Source organism: Babylonia areolata, chromosome 2, assembly GCF_041734735.1.
Source record: "Babylonia areolata isolate BAREFJ2019XMU chromosome 2, ASM4173473v1, whole genome shotgun sequence".
Lineage (NCBI taxonomy): Eukaryota > Metazoa > Mollusca > Gastropoda > Neogastropoda > Buccinidae > Babylonia > Babylonia areolata.
In genome coordinates, this window is record NC_134877.1 from 13447759 (window position 1) to 13463361 (window position 15603).

The 15603-nt window shown below is 40.9% G+C and overlaps 1 protein-coding gene across 8 annotated transcripts in view; it reads right to left on the reverse strand.

The window, feature by feature from the left end:
- The window catches only part of LOC143297984 (exocyst complex component 4-like), a 54544-nt gene extending 41528 nt beyond the window's left edge, over positions 1-13016 (reverse strand). For 7 of the 8 annotated variants that reach the window (XM_076610663.1, XM_076610639.1, XM_076610671.1 and 4 more), the window contains exons 1-11: positions 12968-13016; positions 12249-12289; positions 11237-11325; positions 9472-9534; positions 8592-8730; positions 7698-7786; positions 6723-6799; positions 5719-5884; positions 4761-4900; positions 4021-4091; positions 1961-2099 (exon numbers count right to left, since the gene is read on the reverse strand). In XM_076610663.1, the coding sequence (XP_076466778.1) occupies positions 1961-2099; positions 4021-4091; positions 4761-4900; positions 5719-5884; positions 6723-6799; positions 7698-7786; positions 8592-8730; positions 9472-9534; positions 11237-11325; positions 12249-12289; positions 12968-13012 (1059 nt within the window). In that variant the 5' untranslated portion in view covers positions 13013-13016. Of the gene's footprint in view, positions 1-1960; positions 2100-4020; positions 4092-4760; positions 4901-5578; positions 5598-5718; positions 5885-6722; positions 6800-7697; positions 7787-8591; positions 8731-9471; positions 9535-11236; positions 11326-12248; positions 12290-12967 lie in introns of those variants that run through there. The other variant, XM_076610680.1, reaches the window with a different exon arrangement.
- Between the last annotated feature and the right edge of the window lie 2587 nt (positions 13017-15603).

The window sequence follows — 15603 nt, forward strand, 5'->3', positions numbered from 1 at the left end:
ACATCAAGCCACACCTGTTTCACTTTACCCTCTGTCCCTTTGTTCTGTCCACATCAAGCCACACCTGTTTCACTTTACCCTCTGTCCCTTTGTTCTGTCCACATCAAGCCACACCTGTTACTTTACCCTCTGTCCCTTTGTTCTGTCCACATCAAGCCACACCTGTTACTTTACCCTCTGTCCCTTTGTTCTGTCCACATCAAGCCACACCTGTTTTACTTTACCCTCTGTCCCTTTGTTCTGTCCACATCAAGCCACACCTGTTTTACTTTACCCTCTGTCCCTTTGTTCTGTCCACATCAAGCCACACCTGTTACTTTACCCTCTGTCCCTTTGTTCTGTCCACATCAAGCCACACCTGTTACTTTACCCCTTATCCCTTTGTTCTGTCCACATCAAGCCACACCTGTTACTTTACCCTCTGTCCCTTTGTTCTGTCCACATCAAGCCGCACCTGTTTCACTTTACCCTCTGTCCCTTTGTTCTGTCCACATCAAGCCACAGCTGTTACTTTACCCCTTATCCCTTTGTTCTGTCCACATCAAGCCACTCCTGTTTAACATTACCCTCTGTCCCTTTGTTCTGTCCACATCAAGCCACACCTGTTTCACTTTACCCTCTGTCCCTTTGTTCTGTTCACATCAAGCCACACCTGTTTCACTTTACCCTCTGTTCCTTTGTTCTGTTCACATCAAGCCACACCTGTTACTTTACCCCTTATCCCTTTGTTCTGCCCACATCAAGCCACACCTGTTACTTTACCCTCTGTCCCTTTGTTCTGTTCACATCAAGCCACACCTGTTTCACTTTACCCCTTATAGGATTGTTCTGTTCACATCAAGCCACACCTGTTTCACTTTACCCTCTGTCCCTTTGTTCTGTTCACATCAAGCCACACCTGTTTCACTTTACCCCTTATCCCTTTGTTCTGTTCACATCAAGCCACACCTGTTTAACACTATCCCTTATCCCTTTGTTCTGTTCACATCAAGCCACACCTGTTTAACTTTACCCCTTATCCATTTGTTCTGTTCACATCAAGCCACACCTGTTTAACACTATCCCTTATCCCTTTGTTCTGTTCACATCAAGCCACACCTGTTTAACTTCACCTCACTCCTTTTGTTCTGGACTCCCTTCTTTACCCTGCCTGCATCTCCATCACACACACACACACACACACACACACACACACAATCCCGAGATAAGCAACTCCCAACTCAGTAGCAGGGTGATCATCCCCAACACAGCTGCTCCCCAGGTGGCGAAATATGAGGGTAAGCTACGATATTCGATGTTCGCAGCCCCAAATCAACTGGTGATGTTCCTATCTAGTATCAGGATGGGGCAGAGCAACAGGTGGCACTGTTGCACACTCTGAAATACCCCAAGTGTCTAACAACAGGTACATCATATGATCAACAGGCACGCCAGAGAAGCAATCCTCCTTGTGCTGACAGGGCAGGTGTTTGGGCCATGAACTTAGGGTGAGGTAACCCTGACAGAAACGTCGAGTGCTCAAGGTGTTGGACCACATGGCACACACTAACAAACCAAACACCATGCATCATTGTCTATAACAATGTCAGACAGCCACGAAATGGATGGCGCTAGCCCACTGAAGTCCCTCCAGGGTGAGGCAGCGCTGGGCTCCAAGCATCAACGTAGTCCACCAACAGTGACTGGAGGTTACTCACGTCTGTCTTGTCACATCATGGGACAGCAAAAGAAGAAGACTTGCACAATCCATCTGTATTAATCTGATTGGAAATCATGCTGCCACAAAGCCACACAGCCACGCACACACACACACACAAACATCATCCTTAACCATAGAGACAAGACATAACCCCCTGTGCTAGCAGTGACAGACACATGACTGCCAGGTGACCAGAGACACACAGGGCCATGGGTGAAAGGGGCTGGGGGGGCAGCATGGAGGAGGGTGCAGAGGACTGACCGTCAGCCTGTCGATGTTGTTGAGCACGGTGTGGTGGGTGTGGGCCACACAGCGGAACTGCTGGAAGATGAGCTGCAGGAGGTCCAGCAGGTGGCGGGGCTCAGACTGGCTGGCCAGACTGTCGCTCTGCTGGCCCTTGCTGTACGGGAACACAGGCCACACATGTACTTTCATACACGCTGACATGGAAACACACATGAAAAAAATACAGAGAGAGAGAGAGAAAGAGAGAAACACATACATATACATACATACACACACACACATACTCCCTCACTCAATGGAAACACACACACACACACACACAAAAAACACAGAGAGAGAGACAGAGAAACACTCACATTATATACATACACACACACACACAAACATAACCAGAAACACACAAACACATACATACAGGAAACACACACACACATAACACATACAACACACTTGGTGGCTTAATGTAAAAAAGCAACTGTCGCTTATTCAATTTACCATTATGAAATAAAATCTTAACTTGATTTGATGCAGAAACACACACACATGCACACACACACACACACACACACACACACACACACACACAATTACACATACAAGCACAAAGAAACACAAACATACAAACCTAGAAACACACACACACACACACACACACACACACACAATTACCCATACACAAATACCCCCCCCCCCCCAAACCTCCCCCCTCCCCACACACATACATGTATCTGGAAACCCTGCTGGCTTCCTCCTTCATACTGTCCTTCCTATACTAAGTTACGTGTGCACTATTTCTAGAAAAATACTCTTTTTTTTTCAGTCGTTATATTCACCATTCAAACACCAAAATCCCTTTTACAGAGGGTGGTCCGTGTTATGTATGTTCGCTTTTCCAGCATCCACCAAACTCCTGACATGGATCAGAAGTGAAACAAACTCTGTGCAGCCACTGGGAAATGACCGCCCTTCACCCACCAGTACTGCTGGCTCTCCACCCCTCACCTGGCAGATGTGGACCTGCCACCCCTTGCAAGACGTGTCAGTTACATTTTGGACAAAGAGTCAGTTGCTTTGCCATTTGTCAATAGGACACCAAATAAAATATTTTCTGCAAAAGACATGAACATGTGCGCATAATGAAAGGCCTGTTTATAAAATGTTCTGCTGTTGATTCAACTGACTCTTGTGCCAACAAAAGTCTCTGTGTCATTTGTCTTTGTTTTCACACAGCTGAATTGTCCAGCTGTGCTGCTTGTCAGAAATATATGCTGAAACAATTTTCAAGAATGGTCTGCCACACTGTGCTCCACCAGAAACGAAGCAAACCGTGTTTCAGCACAAACTGCATCTAGTTCTTGTGATGAAATATTTGGGTGACTGAAAAACAATAGTAAAACTTGGTGTTGCAACACTGCTGATTCCACAGTGGTTTCCATTCGATGTGTGCTGAATGAGAAGTATGTTATGATTGGGTGAAATTTTCAAATGTAAATGCTCAAAGGTCAAAATAATCCTGGGTCAACCACACTTTGCTCATCTGACTTCAAACTGATCAGGAGGAGAGGGACTGGGAAAAATTTGTTTTGATCTGAACGTAGCATTTTCTACAAGAGTGTAACAGCATGGTAAAATGCACTCGACCAGAGAAAATTCTGCTAAAAACGTAGCATTTGGGAGTGCTGGAGATGGAAGCTTGTAGTACTGACCCGTTAATCATTGCACGTGTCTGTGACCCATCCATTCCTGGTGGTAGAATTACCTACCTGCCTGTTTACAGCACATACTGTTGTGTCTAAGTGCACCGATAGATACTGAGAACTAACAGCAACAGTGAAGTCAACTAGCAATCCAGTTAGCAGAATATGAATACCCCCCAGAATGAGTATGGCTGCCTATATAGCAGGGTAAAACCAGTCATACATGTAAAATCCCACTCATACATACAGTGAATGTGGGAGCTGCAGACCAGAATGCAGAATAAGGAGGAATAAGAATGCCTCGTTCACACCTGCAGTAATGGAAACAGTAACACAGAAGAAATCACTGAACACTGGTCTCAGCCCAACTCCACCTACCTTTCTGCCACTTGCTGTGTGGCTTTTGCCACCAAGGATAACAGCTCTGGCTCTATCCTCATTTTGGTGATCTGCACGACAATCACACAGCAACATCACAAATCTCCTTTGACTCAAACAGTCAGACCATTCAATGCGTCAGTCCAGAATGCTTGTCCACTCACAAAGGCAATACATGTTGGCGTTAGTGTCTAAATTTTCACAGGTGCTCTCAACAACACAAAATTGATTGCTACTTTAGAAACTGTGTCTTCAGGTTCACAATGTGTCAAAGGATCAAAAGTGGAAGTCAATAAAACTTGACTGCAAATCTTTTTTTTACTACTTTGAAAATGAACCTAAAGGTTCACAGGTAAAGCACAGGACTCAAAATGTGGACACTACAGAAATTATTTTTACTTTTAAAATGGCCATACAGTTCACAGATCAACACACAAACATACAACACTACAAACTACAACATGATGAATGGGTCTATATGTTCACAAATGGTCAACAGCCCAACAAGTAACTCAACACATTTACAACAAAAGCTTTCACAAATTCCACCCACCCACCTCCTTCACCGATGGACCACCATCACACCCCATCATTCTGATCAGTGTTTGCTGTTTATGCAAAGTTTGAACTCCAGTTATTCTGTAATCCTTGAGGATGAAGATTACAGAAACAAATACAACAGAACAAAAAGCAAAACAAAAGAAGCCAACCTCCTAACAAAAGCAGTAAAAAGAAATTACCTCCACAGCTTCAGGTAGTTTGCGCAGCATGTTAAGAGATTCAGTGAGGATGGAGATGAAGTGGGCCAGATTTTCTGTGGGGTCTCGGTTCAAATCCTCTGTCACCTCCAATGACCCACTGCCTTTGTTAGAATCTGTGTCTGCAACAACAAATGACTGCCATACTTTTTTAACTGCTCAAAATATTAACTGAAGTAATTTTACTATATGAACACATACTCAACTTATACAATAACACAAATAACGCATTTTAAAAAAATCACTTTAAACATGGAGCAAAGTATTTCATCACACTAAATTTATTTCTATCTGCTAATTTTAAAACAATTCACGTAGACTTTATACAACCACTACTGTACTTACTACTACTACTACTAACAACAATAATAAATGAATCTATATAGCACTGATTTTTGTGCAGAGACTAATCATAGCTCTTTCAAACCAGTAATTCACATGCATGCTGAACTGGGATTTATAGGATGAAAGACAAAACTTAACAACATATGTAGACAGCTACCAAAACTATCAACAGAAAGAGGGATGGGAGGAAGGAACAATTCTGGAAAGAGGTAGGTTTAAGTTTATTTTTTAAAATGACACAGACTCACACCTGTGTGTGTTGTGACAGATGTGTCATCCAACCCATCACTGTGTTTTAAAATGATGCAGACTCACACCTGTGTGTGCTGTGACAGGTGTCGTTCAAACCATCATTGTGCTTAAAAATGACAGCCTGCATTTTTAAGCACAATGATGGTTTGAACGACACCTGTCACAACACACAAGCATCACATTCCCCAAAGAGTTTTTCACACCTGTGCGTGTTGTGACAGGTGTGTCGTCCAACCCATCATTATGTTTAAAAATGACACAGACTGTCTCACAAGCATCATTATGTTTAAAAATGACACAGACTGTCTCACAAGCATCACATTCCCCAAAGAGTTTTTCACACCTGTGCGTGTTGTGACAGGTGTGTCACCCAATCCATTGTTCCAGCCCCAGACACTGGCGTCCCGACGGCTAAGGCGTGTAGACCCCCCTCGCTGCATGCTGGGTGTCTGAACGGAGCGCACATATATCTGCTTGTTCAGCTCCTCAATCAGCTTCTCATGCAGCGTCTGCAATGACGGAAGAAAAGCATCTTGCGTTAGTCAACAGTATATGTGTGCATGTTTTGGTGAGAGTGTGTGCGTGTGTGTGTGCCTGCACGCAAGTGTGTCTGTGTGTATGTGTATGTGTACGTGAGAGTGTGTGCGTGTGATCCTTTTATTATAATGATTGCTGCATTCTTTAATGTTCAATGATTACTACTGATTAAACACATGTCTGGGATTTTCTTGCTCCACAACTAATTGTTGTGCATGCAAGCATGCGTACGTGCATGCTTGTGTGTGGGTGTGGGGTTGGGGGTGGGGGGAGTGTATGTGTGGGGAGTAGGAGGGAGACGGGGGGAGAGGGGTGTGCATGAGCATGTGAGTGTGTTTGTGTTTGTGTGTGTGTGTGTGTGTGTGTGTGTGTGTGTGTGTATTTGCGTTTGCATGTGAGTTATGTGTATGTATGTGTGTATGTTTCATTATCATTAAGTGTGTATATCATATTAGTAGTATATACATGGATTACTGTCCTTGTCTGTAATAACACAAACAGCAGTGAAAGGACAATGCGACTGCTTACAACATTTTCTGTTTGCTGACACCAAAAATGTGAGCAACTGACTGAATACTGACAACATAAAAGAATCTAACTTTTGTTCAACTGATTAAACGATAAGTTAATGCCCTTTTAATTTTCTTTATTCTCTTTTCTTTTCTCATATCTGTACATATCTGAGAATGTACACACACAGAGCTGCTGTTATGTCCAACATAGTGGCAATGCCAAGCACACATACACCAATGCAGTAACTGTTTCAAATAGTTCCAGGTTTAGGAGGCAGGAAACTGACAGCACACTGACCTCCTTTCTTCCCATCAACTCAGAGCGAAGATCTCGCAGCGCTTCCACCCCTGCCAAAGGTCCTTCCAGTTTTGCCACTGAGTACACACATATTATAAATGCAAGAAATAAAACATAAAAGGACATGAAAATGAAAAACAAACAGCTAATCATACCAATGGAAGCAAATGTACCACTTTGTCATAGTCCAACATGAAAAAAGCCAGCTGTGTGAAAAAGAAACACAGTGGTATCCATCAATGTGACCAATTCAGGCACATGCCTTTTGCCTTTCCCAAGCAGACAAAGTTCAGTTTCAGTTTCAGTTTCAGTTTCAGTAGCTCAAGGAGGCGTCACCGCGTTCGGACAAATCCATATACGCTACACCACATCTGCCAAGCAGATGCCTGACCAGCAGCGTAACCCAACGCGCTTAGTCAGGCCTTGAGGAAAAAAAAAAAGGTGAATAAATAATAGATAAGTTTACACAAATAAATAAATAAATAAATAAATCACAACAAGAAATCTGTAAAATCATCATCATTATTACTTCCATCAGCTGCTCATTGGAATGATGGTCTGAGTGTTGGATGACACGAGTTCAAAGGTAAGCAATCTACACTCAGATTCAAACAAAGGACAAAAAGTCCTCCTCTTCCGTCCCTGGTCCTAAAACTTATGGATGAGATCTGGTTCCCATTCAAATGACTAAACAAAACTGTATGCAAGATGCATCTGCAGCACAAAGGAACAGTGTTTTCTTATATTTTTAGATTTCAGAGTGGTGCATCACAAACTTATTTCAACCTGGAAAAAAAAATTACAAAAATAGATAAAACACTATAGCTGGCAATCCCAGCAAAGTTCTTAATCTCAAATAAAACAATGAGTTAATCCTGACAGATGAAAAGCCTGATAAAACTTCATCCAGACTTCACACATTTGTGTTCTGATAGCGTAAGTATAATTGTCATCAAAGGTGATCCTTTTCCTCACCTGCTTGGACGATCAGATCAGTGGCGTGCTTATAGTACTTCTTGGCTATGTAAGCATCCATTTTGTCTGGAACTTCTTTGATTTGCTCACTGAAAGAATTCACACATTACAAACAATCATGAATATGTACAATGTTATGTCGTATTCCTGATTTTTCAATAATTACAAATATTCTTTTGTGTATTTGTATGTCTTAAATAATGTCTTAAAAAACTTGAATAAAAAAGTTTGTAAAAACAACAACAAACAAACAAAAAAAACACATGAAAAATATATGCCTGGATGCTAACAAATACACATACATGACTGCATTACACATGCACACACACGGGTGCACACACACACACACACACACACACACACACACACACACACTACAATCTCACTCCACACAATGTTCATTTTTGACATTCCTCCAAATGAACCTTACACTCCCTTCTCTCTTCTTTCTGCTCCTCCTCCTCTGCACCTACTCTCCCCCATACCCTACACACACTTTTCCCTCAGTCTCTTTAATCTCCTGCTTTCTCTTCCCTTTCCCTCAACTGTCCCTCCCTCTTATTTCCACATCTATCACCACCACCCCCTTTCGCACCCCTTTCTCCACCACTCTCTCAGTGTCAGCTGTTTCTAGGTCTGTTTACATTTGTCAAGAAGGCATTGATCACCAAATAATCAGAGCTCGAGGCACCATTTCAACCTGGTGTATGTCTTTGTGGAAAGGCACTTTACTCTGATATTCTTAATTCCATCCAGGGATGGATACCTGACTTAGGTCAGGGAAGGTTGAAATGGCTGAAGGAGAGGATTTGGGCGCCCAGAGGAAGAGGATCTTAAAACCACTGCCACAATGGCCATAAAAGGCTGTGGAACCTTTAACCTTTCAAACCTTACATTTGTTCCAGCATGTTTAGGACAGCCTTGTGCTCCACTCCATCCCGCCACAACTTGCGCAGCTCGTCTCGCTTGAAGTGCAGCAAGGTCTTACAGGACGACAGGTCCTCTTTTATCTTACATATCTTTTCTCTGGAATCTGCACGACACAGTCATATATATATATATATATATATATATATATATATATAACCAACAACAAGAACAAAACAAGCAAAGTATGGTAAACAGACAAATGAATGAATTAAATGTAATGATGAAAGGAAGATAAATATGAGAAGAAACAGTAAGCACAGCATTTAAAATACAAAAGGTTCAACTCTTTCTGTTTACACACTCACACACAGAAACACAGACACATTTGTATTCAAACACACACATACACACCCACACATAAAAACATACACACTGATCTGAATCAATACTGTGCAGCCGTAACAAAAATAGTTTAAACAGGAGAAACAACAACAAAACAGCAAATCATACATTCTGAGGGGAAGAGGCAGACACTGCCACAAAGAGCTAATCATGTTCTCAGAGTCATGGAGGGCTGTCGAGCCCACCCTCTTTCCACCCCATTCCCACCAGCTACCTTTTTCTGTCCTGTCAATCATTTCCATTTATGGAAAAGTACATGAACCAACAAATCAGTCAGTCAGTTAGTCAACCAAACAGATCATACTTGTACTTCACCTTCCTTCTTTGTCCATGCTGTTCACTCCTAACTCCTTCCTTCAAACTCATCTGACTACCCTGCCCCTTCACAGGACATCAAATATAATCTCCCACACTCTTTTACAATCAACAAAAATACATTTTAAACATGCATTAATAAACTATCACCTGGTAAAGAAACAACTAACCCATACTGAAAACCTACCATTTATGCTTTTGGTCATTTTCCCGAACGACTGAAGAACTTTGGTGACATCTTGATAGTTGTCTGCAAAGAAAAAAGACAGCAGTGTCAGTCAAGCAGTCAAAAGAATGTAGTATCAGAAACAATCAACGTCAAGATTATTTGCACAACTCCTACATGCACTGATTGTTGTTTCTTCAGTCTTACTCTTAGGTGCATCCATGACCAAAAGTGTTACACATAAAAATTATTTGTATCTGAATAATGCATGTGTTTATCTACCAACAATGAATCTGCTGAAACATATATATATATATACACCCCCTCCCTGGCCCGGTCTATATATACATATATATGTGTGTGTGTGTGTGTGTGTATGTGTGTGTGTGTGTGTGTATGTATATGTCAGTATGTGTGTGTGTGTGTGTTTGTGTGAGTGTGTGCACGTGCGCACACATGTGTATGAACATTGGGAAAAAAATAGGAATATAAGCAAAATGGTTGGAGAAGCTAACATCAAACAAGTATACCAACTATGACAAATGTCCTATTGGACTGCGCATCAAACCTTCTGCTACAGCAGAAAACATCTTGAAATTGTCAAAAATATGTTAAAGTGAACTTCCCGAAAAGTTTGGTAAAAACGATTTCAAACTCTGCCATTCAAATACTACATGTTTTCTAGAGATAAGTTCCCCACATATGCATTTCACATCTTTGCTGAACTTTGATACAAAAGCGTTAAGCTTTATCCTGTTCAGTGATGCATGAATCTGCCTTGATCTGATTAAATTACTGTATATAGCTGATTGATGGATAGTTTCCAGTTTATAAATATTATTTCTGTCATCATTTACAACTTTGCCATTTTGCTGGTACAGTTCCCTGACTGCTCCATGATGCTTGTTCTAGTAATTGTTCTGCATTGTTCTGCATCGTGGAGCATTCAGGGAAATACACCAGCAAACTGGCAAAGTTTTAAGTGAAAATAGAAATAATATATAGGTGGAGGGACATAAAGTTCTGTGTTCCCTGTTTGTGTGTGTTGGTGCTCATGTACATTTATGTGTATTTGATCGTGCTTTCATAACTGTCAAACTGCATGTTTGTTGTATATCTGCTATGCATGTGTGTGTGCGTGTATGTGTGAACGTGTGTCTGCATGTTTTACATTTATTTGTTTATTTATCTCTTTGTGTGTGTGTGTGTGTGTGTGTGTGTGTGCACGCGCGCGCGAGCGCCTAGAGTTGACTTAATCAAGATTTTGCACCTTTTAAATATTATTATTAGTAGTAGTAGTATTTTTATGTATTTATCTTTTATATATATATATATATATATATATATATATATAATTATTTTTTTTATTTATCTTTTTAATAATTATTTTATTTTATTTTTTGTTGTTGTTATTCTTACTTTTTTTTTCTTTTTTTTTTCTAAATTCTTTTATTATTTTTTTTTTAATTGATTTTTTTCTCTCAAGGCCTAAGCACATTGGGTTACGCTACTGGTCAGGCATCTGCTTGGCAGATGTGGTGTAGTGTATATGGATTTGTCCGAACGCAGTGACGCCTCCTTGAGCTACTGAAACTGATACTGTCAGTTGGAAATGTGGGAAGTGGAAATGGCATTCATCAGATTTTAAGTATTATAAGTGAAAAATTTACACGCATGGTTTGAACAAACATCAGCAAGTTTTAATTTCTGTAGGGTTCACATTCCCAACCACTATTTTCTTCTCTTGTTCAACACTACCACAGTGAATATTTATAACAATATTTACCTGTGACAAGTTCACCGAGCCTTTTGTCACTTTCACGGAAAGCTTTCTCAATTCTGGTTTTCTCTTGTTCCCGTTGTTCAAAGTCAGCACTGCAAATAAAGTTTATAAAACATAAGATACCCATCATATCAGTTTAAATCTGAATTATAAAATATGATACACATCATATCAGATTAAATATTAATGTGCTGGTAGTGTATGCAAATCTCACTGGTTGTTGATGAAGCAAATCATAATATGAAATGTATGTACGATAGTCAGTCTTGTTCAACTATGACCATCTGAACAGCAGAGGAGGTAACTGCTGTCCCGACTATCTGTGCTAGAGTTTGATTATAGTGGAGAGTGTCTTACCCAAGTTACATCCCCACTCTCTCAGCCAAATGAGTTTTAGGACAGTCGGCGTTGGGATCATTCCCAAAGGCCAACTAGCCCCCAAGGCTGCAGCACTAAGAGCCTGTGCCTCCTAGTATGAGAGTCACAGTCCTTCACAAAAGACTACGCTGTAAATGATTTCTCATTGCATTGGTGAAACCATTGATAATACAGCTCTCACTTTGCTGTTGACAAAACTGTAAATGTATATCAGTCTGTGATATACACTAAGCGTTGGGCATGATATGATTTTTGGTTTGTTTTATGTATGTAATATAATATGAAATAATCTATATTATATAATAAAAAAAAACATTCTATAAACTATAATGAGCATTGTAGTTTACATTGTATTAGGTTTTCGCTTCTTTGCACATGGATTTTTTTCATCCAGAATCACAACATACACACACACACACAATGATACACACACACAGACACAGACATAACACACATATATATATATCCACCCCTGCCGGAGTCTGCACTAGTTGGGTCACAGTTAAGTATGTGTAATTAAAATATATTTTACATATGCCTGCTCTCACTTTTTATGTTTTTATTATTCTCTATTGAAATAACTTCCCATTGATTTAAACAGTATTCACAAAGAGAATACTCAGAGTAAAAAGCTTACCTTGAAGACAATGTTCTCACGATGGACATCAGATAGGCAGACTGCGGAAAGTAAACAGAAGTACTCAAGCAGACATAATTTGAGGATAAAATAGCATAACAAGAAGTGTTTGTCATCAGTTGTTCAAAACCTCAACTGTGTGTGTGTGTGTGTGTGTGCGTGTGCGTGTGCGTGTGTGCGTGTGCGCGCGCGCGCGTGCGCGCATCAGTTGTTCAAAACCTCAATGGTGGGTGTGTGTGTGTGTGTGTGGGTGGGTGTTTGTGGGTGTGTGTGCCCGCGTGCGAGTGTACATGTGTGTGTGTGTGTGTGTGTGTGTGTGTGTGTGTGTGTGTGTGTGTACATGTGTGTGTGTGTATGGCTAAACAATATGTGTCTGGGGGGTGGGGTGGACTGGTGACTGTTGCGTTGTCAGTGTGTGTGCATCACTGAGGATTTTTTAAACCGCATATTGTGTAAGCATTCGTTACATAATCATCATCATCATTATTACTGTCATTATTATTAAAGTGTTTCGACAAACAGTTAGTGTCAGTAATCTATTCAATACTGGATAACGATGATGAGGCTGTGTACACCTTGCATGCATCAAGTGATCAAACTGCGCCTGGTCCGGAAGCACAATCCAGTAACGTTATAAATGAATAACAGAACTGATTTCGTGTTATGTTAATGTAACAAACTAAGGCGAATGAAGATCAATAAAACGTCGAAAACAATACCGAGCCTTTGCCAGAAGAAGGCGTTTTCCCTTCCTCCCTCGCCATTTTGCTCGATGGTTTGACTGAGAGTTATCTCCCGTGATTTCCTCAGTAATGTACACGATTGGGTTTGAACATTTTGAATGTTTTACTGAACTGGAAATTGAATTTAGGATTGGGATTTGTTTTATGTACTGTGGTTGATTTTGAATATTCTGTGTATGGTGTTGATGTGTTTGTGGCGGGTGGTGAGGCTGACGCCGGGATATCATTATGACAGGAAGCATAAGTGCAGCCTACCAAACACTGGTCCGCCCAACCTTGGAGTATGCCAGCTCTGTGTGGGACCCCTATACAGAGAAGGATATCAATAAACTTGAGGCAGTACAACGCCGGGCTGCTCGCTGGGCGACCCATCGACACAGGAAAACATCCAGTGTGCAAGACATGATGGAGACTCTTCAGTGGTCTCCCCTCAAAGAGCGAAGGAGAAAGGCAAGACTGATTAACTTCTATAAGTTCCATAGCGGCAGTCTTATCATCAACACATGCCACAAGCCCTCTCAAAATCCTTCAGCATCCACTGGGACCCGAGGATCGCATCCAGCAGCATACCACCTCTCCAACTGCAGGACGCTGTACAGGCAAAAGTCTTTCTTCCCTCGAACAGTATCAAACTGGAACAGCCTTCCTGCTGAGACTGCTCTCAGCATAACCCTGGAAGGCTTCAAATCCCGAATCTGATTACCTCCCCCCCCCCTACCCCCTCCCCCCCCCCCCCCCCCCCCGCCCCCATACCTCACCCCCCATCCCCTGGCCCAGAAACCCCTACCTCATGAATCCACAAAACACGCAACCCCCCCTTATAGTCTGCAGAATCTTCAAAATGATGAAGGCGGTAGTCAAGGGAAAGAAGAAGAAGAAGTGCAGTACAGCCTTGTCACGCAGTCCCAAACCTAAATGGGCCTCCATAACAGCATCGTCATCATCATCATCGTCCTCCTCCTTCCCCCCCCCCTCCCCCTCCCTGCTCTCTCTCTCTCTCAGTTTTACACTGAACTAAACAAACAGAATCAGTGGGTTTAGAAAAAAAAAATAATAGGAAACTTGTAAAAACATTTATTCTAAGATGCACCAGTTTTGGAAGAACAACAACCAATACACACATATTGCTCCACTCACTTTAAAAGAAGTTGAAATTGCGTCATCAGGAACTTAAAAAAGTAGCTGTAGGCTATGATTACCCGGTATTTCGCACACCATGATCAGTCATCTTCCTAAAGAATGGTGCAAGCTCCTTCATACGCTTTTTGCGAGTTTTTGGAAACACTGAAGTAAAACACCTTGTTTATGGAAAAAGCTATTAATTGTTACTTCCATAGTTAAATAAACTAAACCACGGTCAGACTAATCGAGCTATAGACCTTTATCCTTGACATCGCACGTTGGAAAAATCATGGAGAAAATTATATTGATGAGGCTAACTTATTATTGTGATCAAAAATGAGAATCATTTCGAGTAACAGGCCAGATTCAGAAAGGGCAGATCTACTTTAGATCACCTGGTAAGACTAACAACAAGCATAAAACAACAGTTTTCAAAGAGAAAGAGAAACAGGCTTGCGTTACATCAATCATATTAACAATTTATATCAGTCAGAACTTGGCAAATTAAACATTTATATGAAAGATAATGGATTACAGTTTTCAAATGAAAAGACACACATGATACTTTTTAATAATGGTGCTACGCACGCAGAATTAGACGCATCACTGTTTTGTCAGTATCTTGATACCGCGCGCGGATATCTGCTCAAAGGTAAAACAAAATTTAAAAAAAACAAACAATCCAAAAAAAAAAAAAACAAAAAAACCGCGGCATTTCCACACCTCGCTTTTTTTCTGCTTTTTTCTTCCCCACCCCTCTCCCCCCCTCGCCCCCCGTCCCTAATACCTAATAAGAAAACTGAATGTACGATCGTTGTTTGTGACTGGGCTGTGAGATTTTTATTTGTATAAACGAATACTTCGAGATGGAAAAGGCTATGAAAACAGCCGGCTATCTTTTACTGATAAGGCTGTGTCTAGATTTCAGAAAAGAAACTTGTTGAAGGAAACGAAACTGCCACGAAGGTTTTGACATTTGAGATTGCTGGGAAAACTTGAAAACCCAAACAACCAAAAACCAAAGCCGAAGAAAAAAAAAAATTTCATACCGTTCTTTTTACATCAAGACATGATGTTGGTCGCTTTTGCCATCATCTGCCTTCCATGCTTTCTGAATTAATTGTCTGGACAGTGCTCCGACAATGTTCATTGAAACAAACCTAGTTAACAGGTATTGAGATATTCATATACTACACGTTAATAAGCAGAGCATGAAGTATTTCCAAGTTGTGAATTGCGTAAAATGTCAACATAATTGTTCCTGGAAACTAAATGATCCCGTGCTGCCTTCGTAAATTCACCTTTGCAGTCGGTATAATACCGATTTCATTCTTTATGAAATGTCAGGGCTGGTAAGAAACCGTGAAAACATTCATAAAAGCAAACTTGCGTTTTCTACCAATTTAGTATATAATAGATGAAATTAAAAATTGTGTTTTCTTTTGACCCCAAAGAGTTCTCTTATTTTCTGTACGGTACAGTCTGTCATC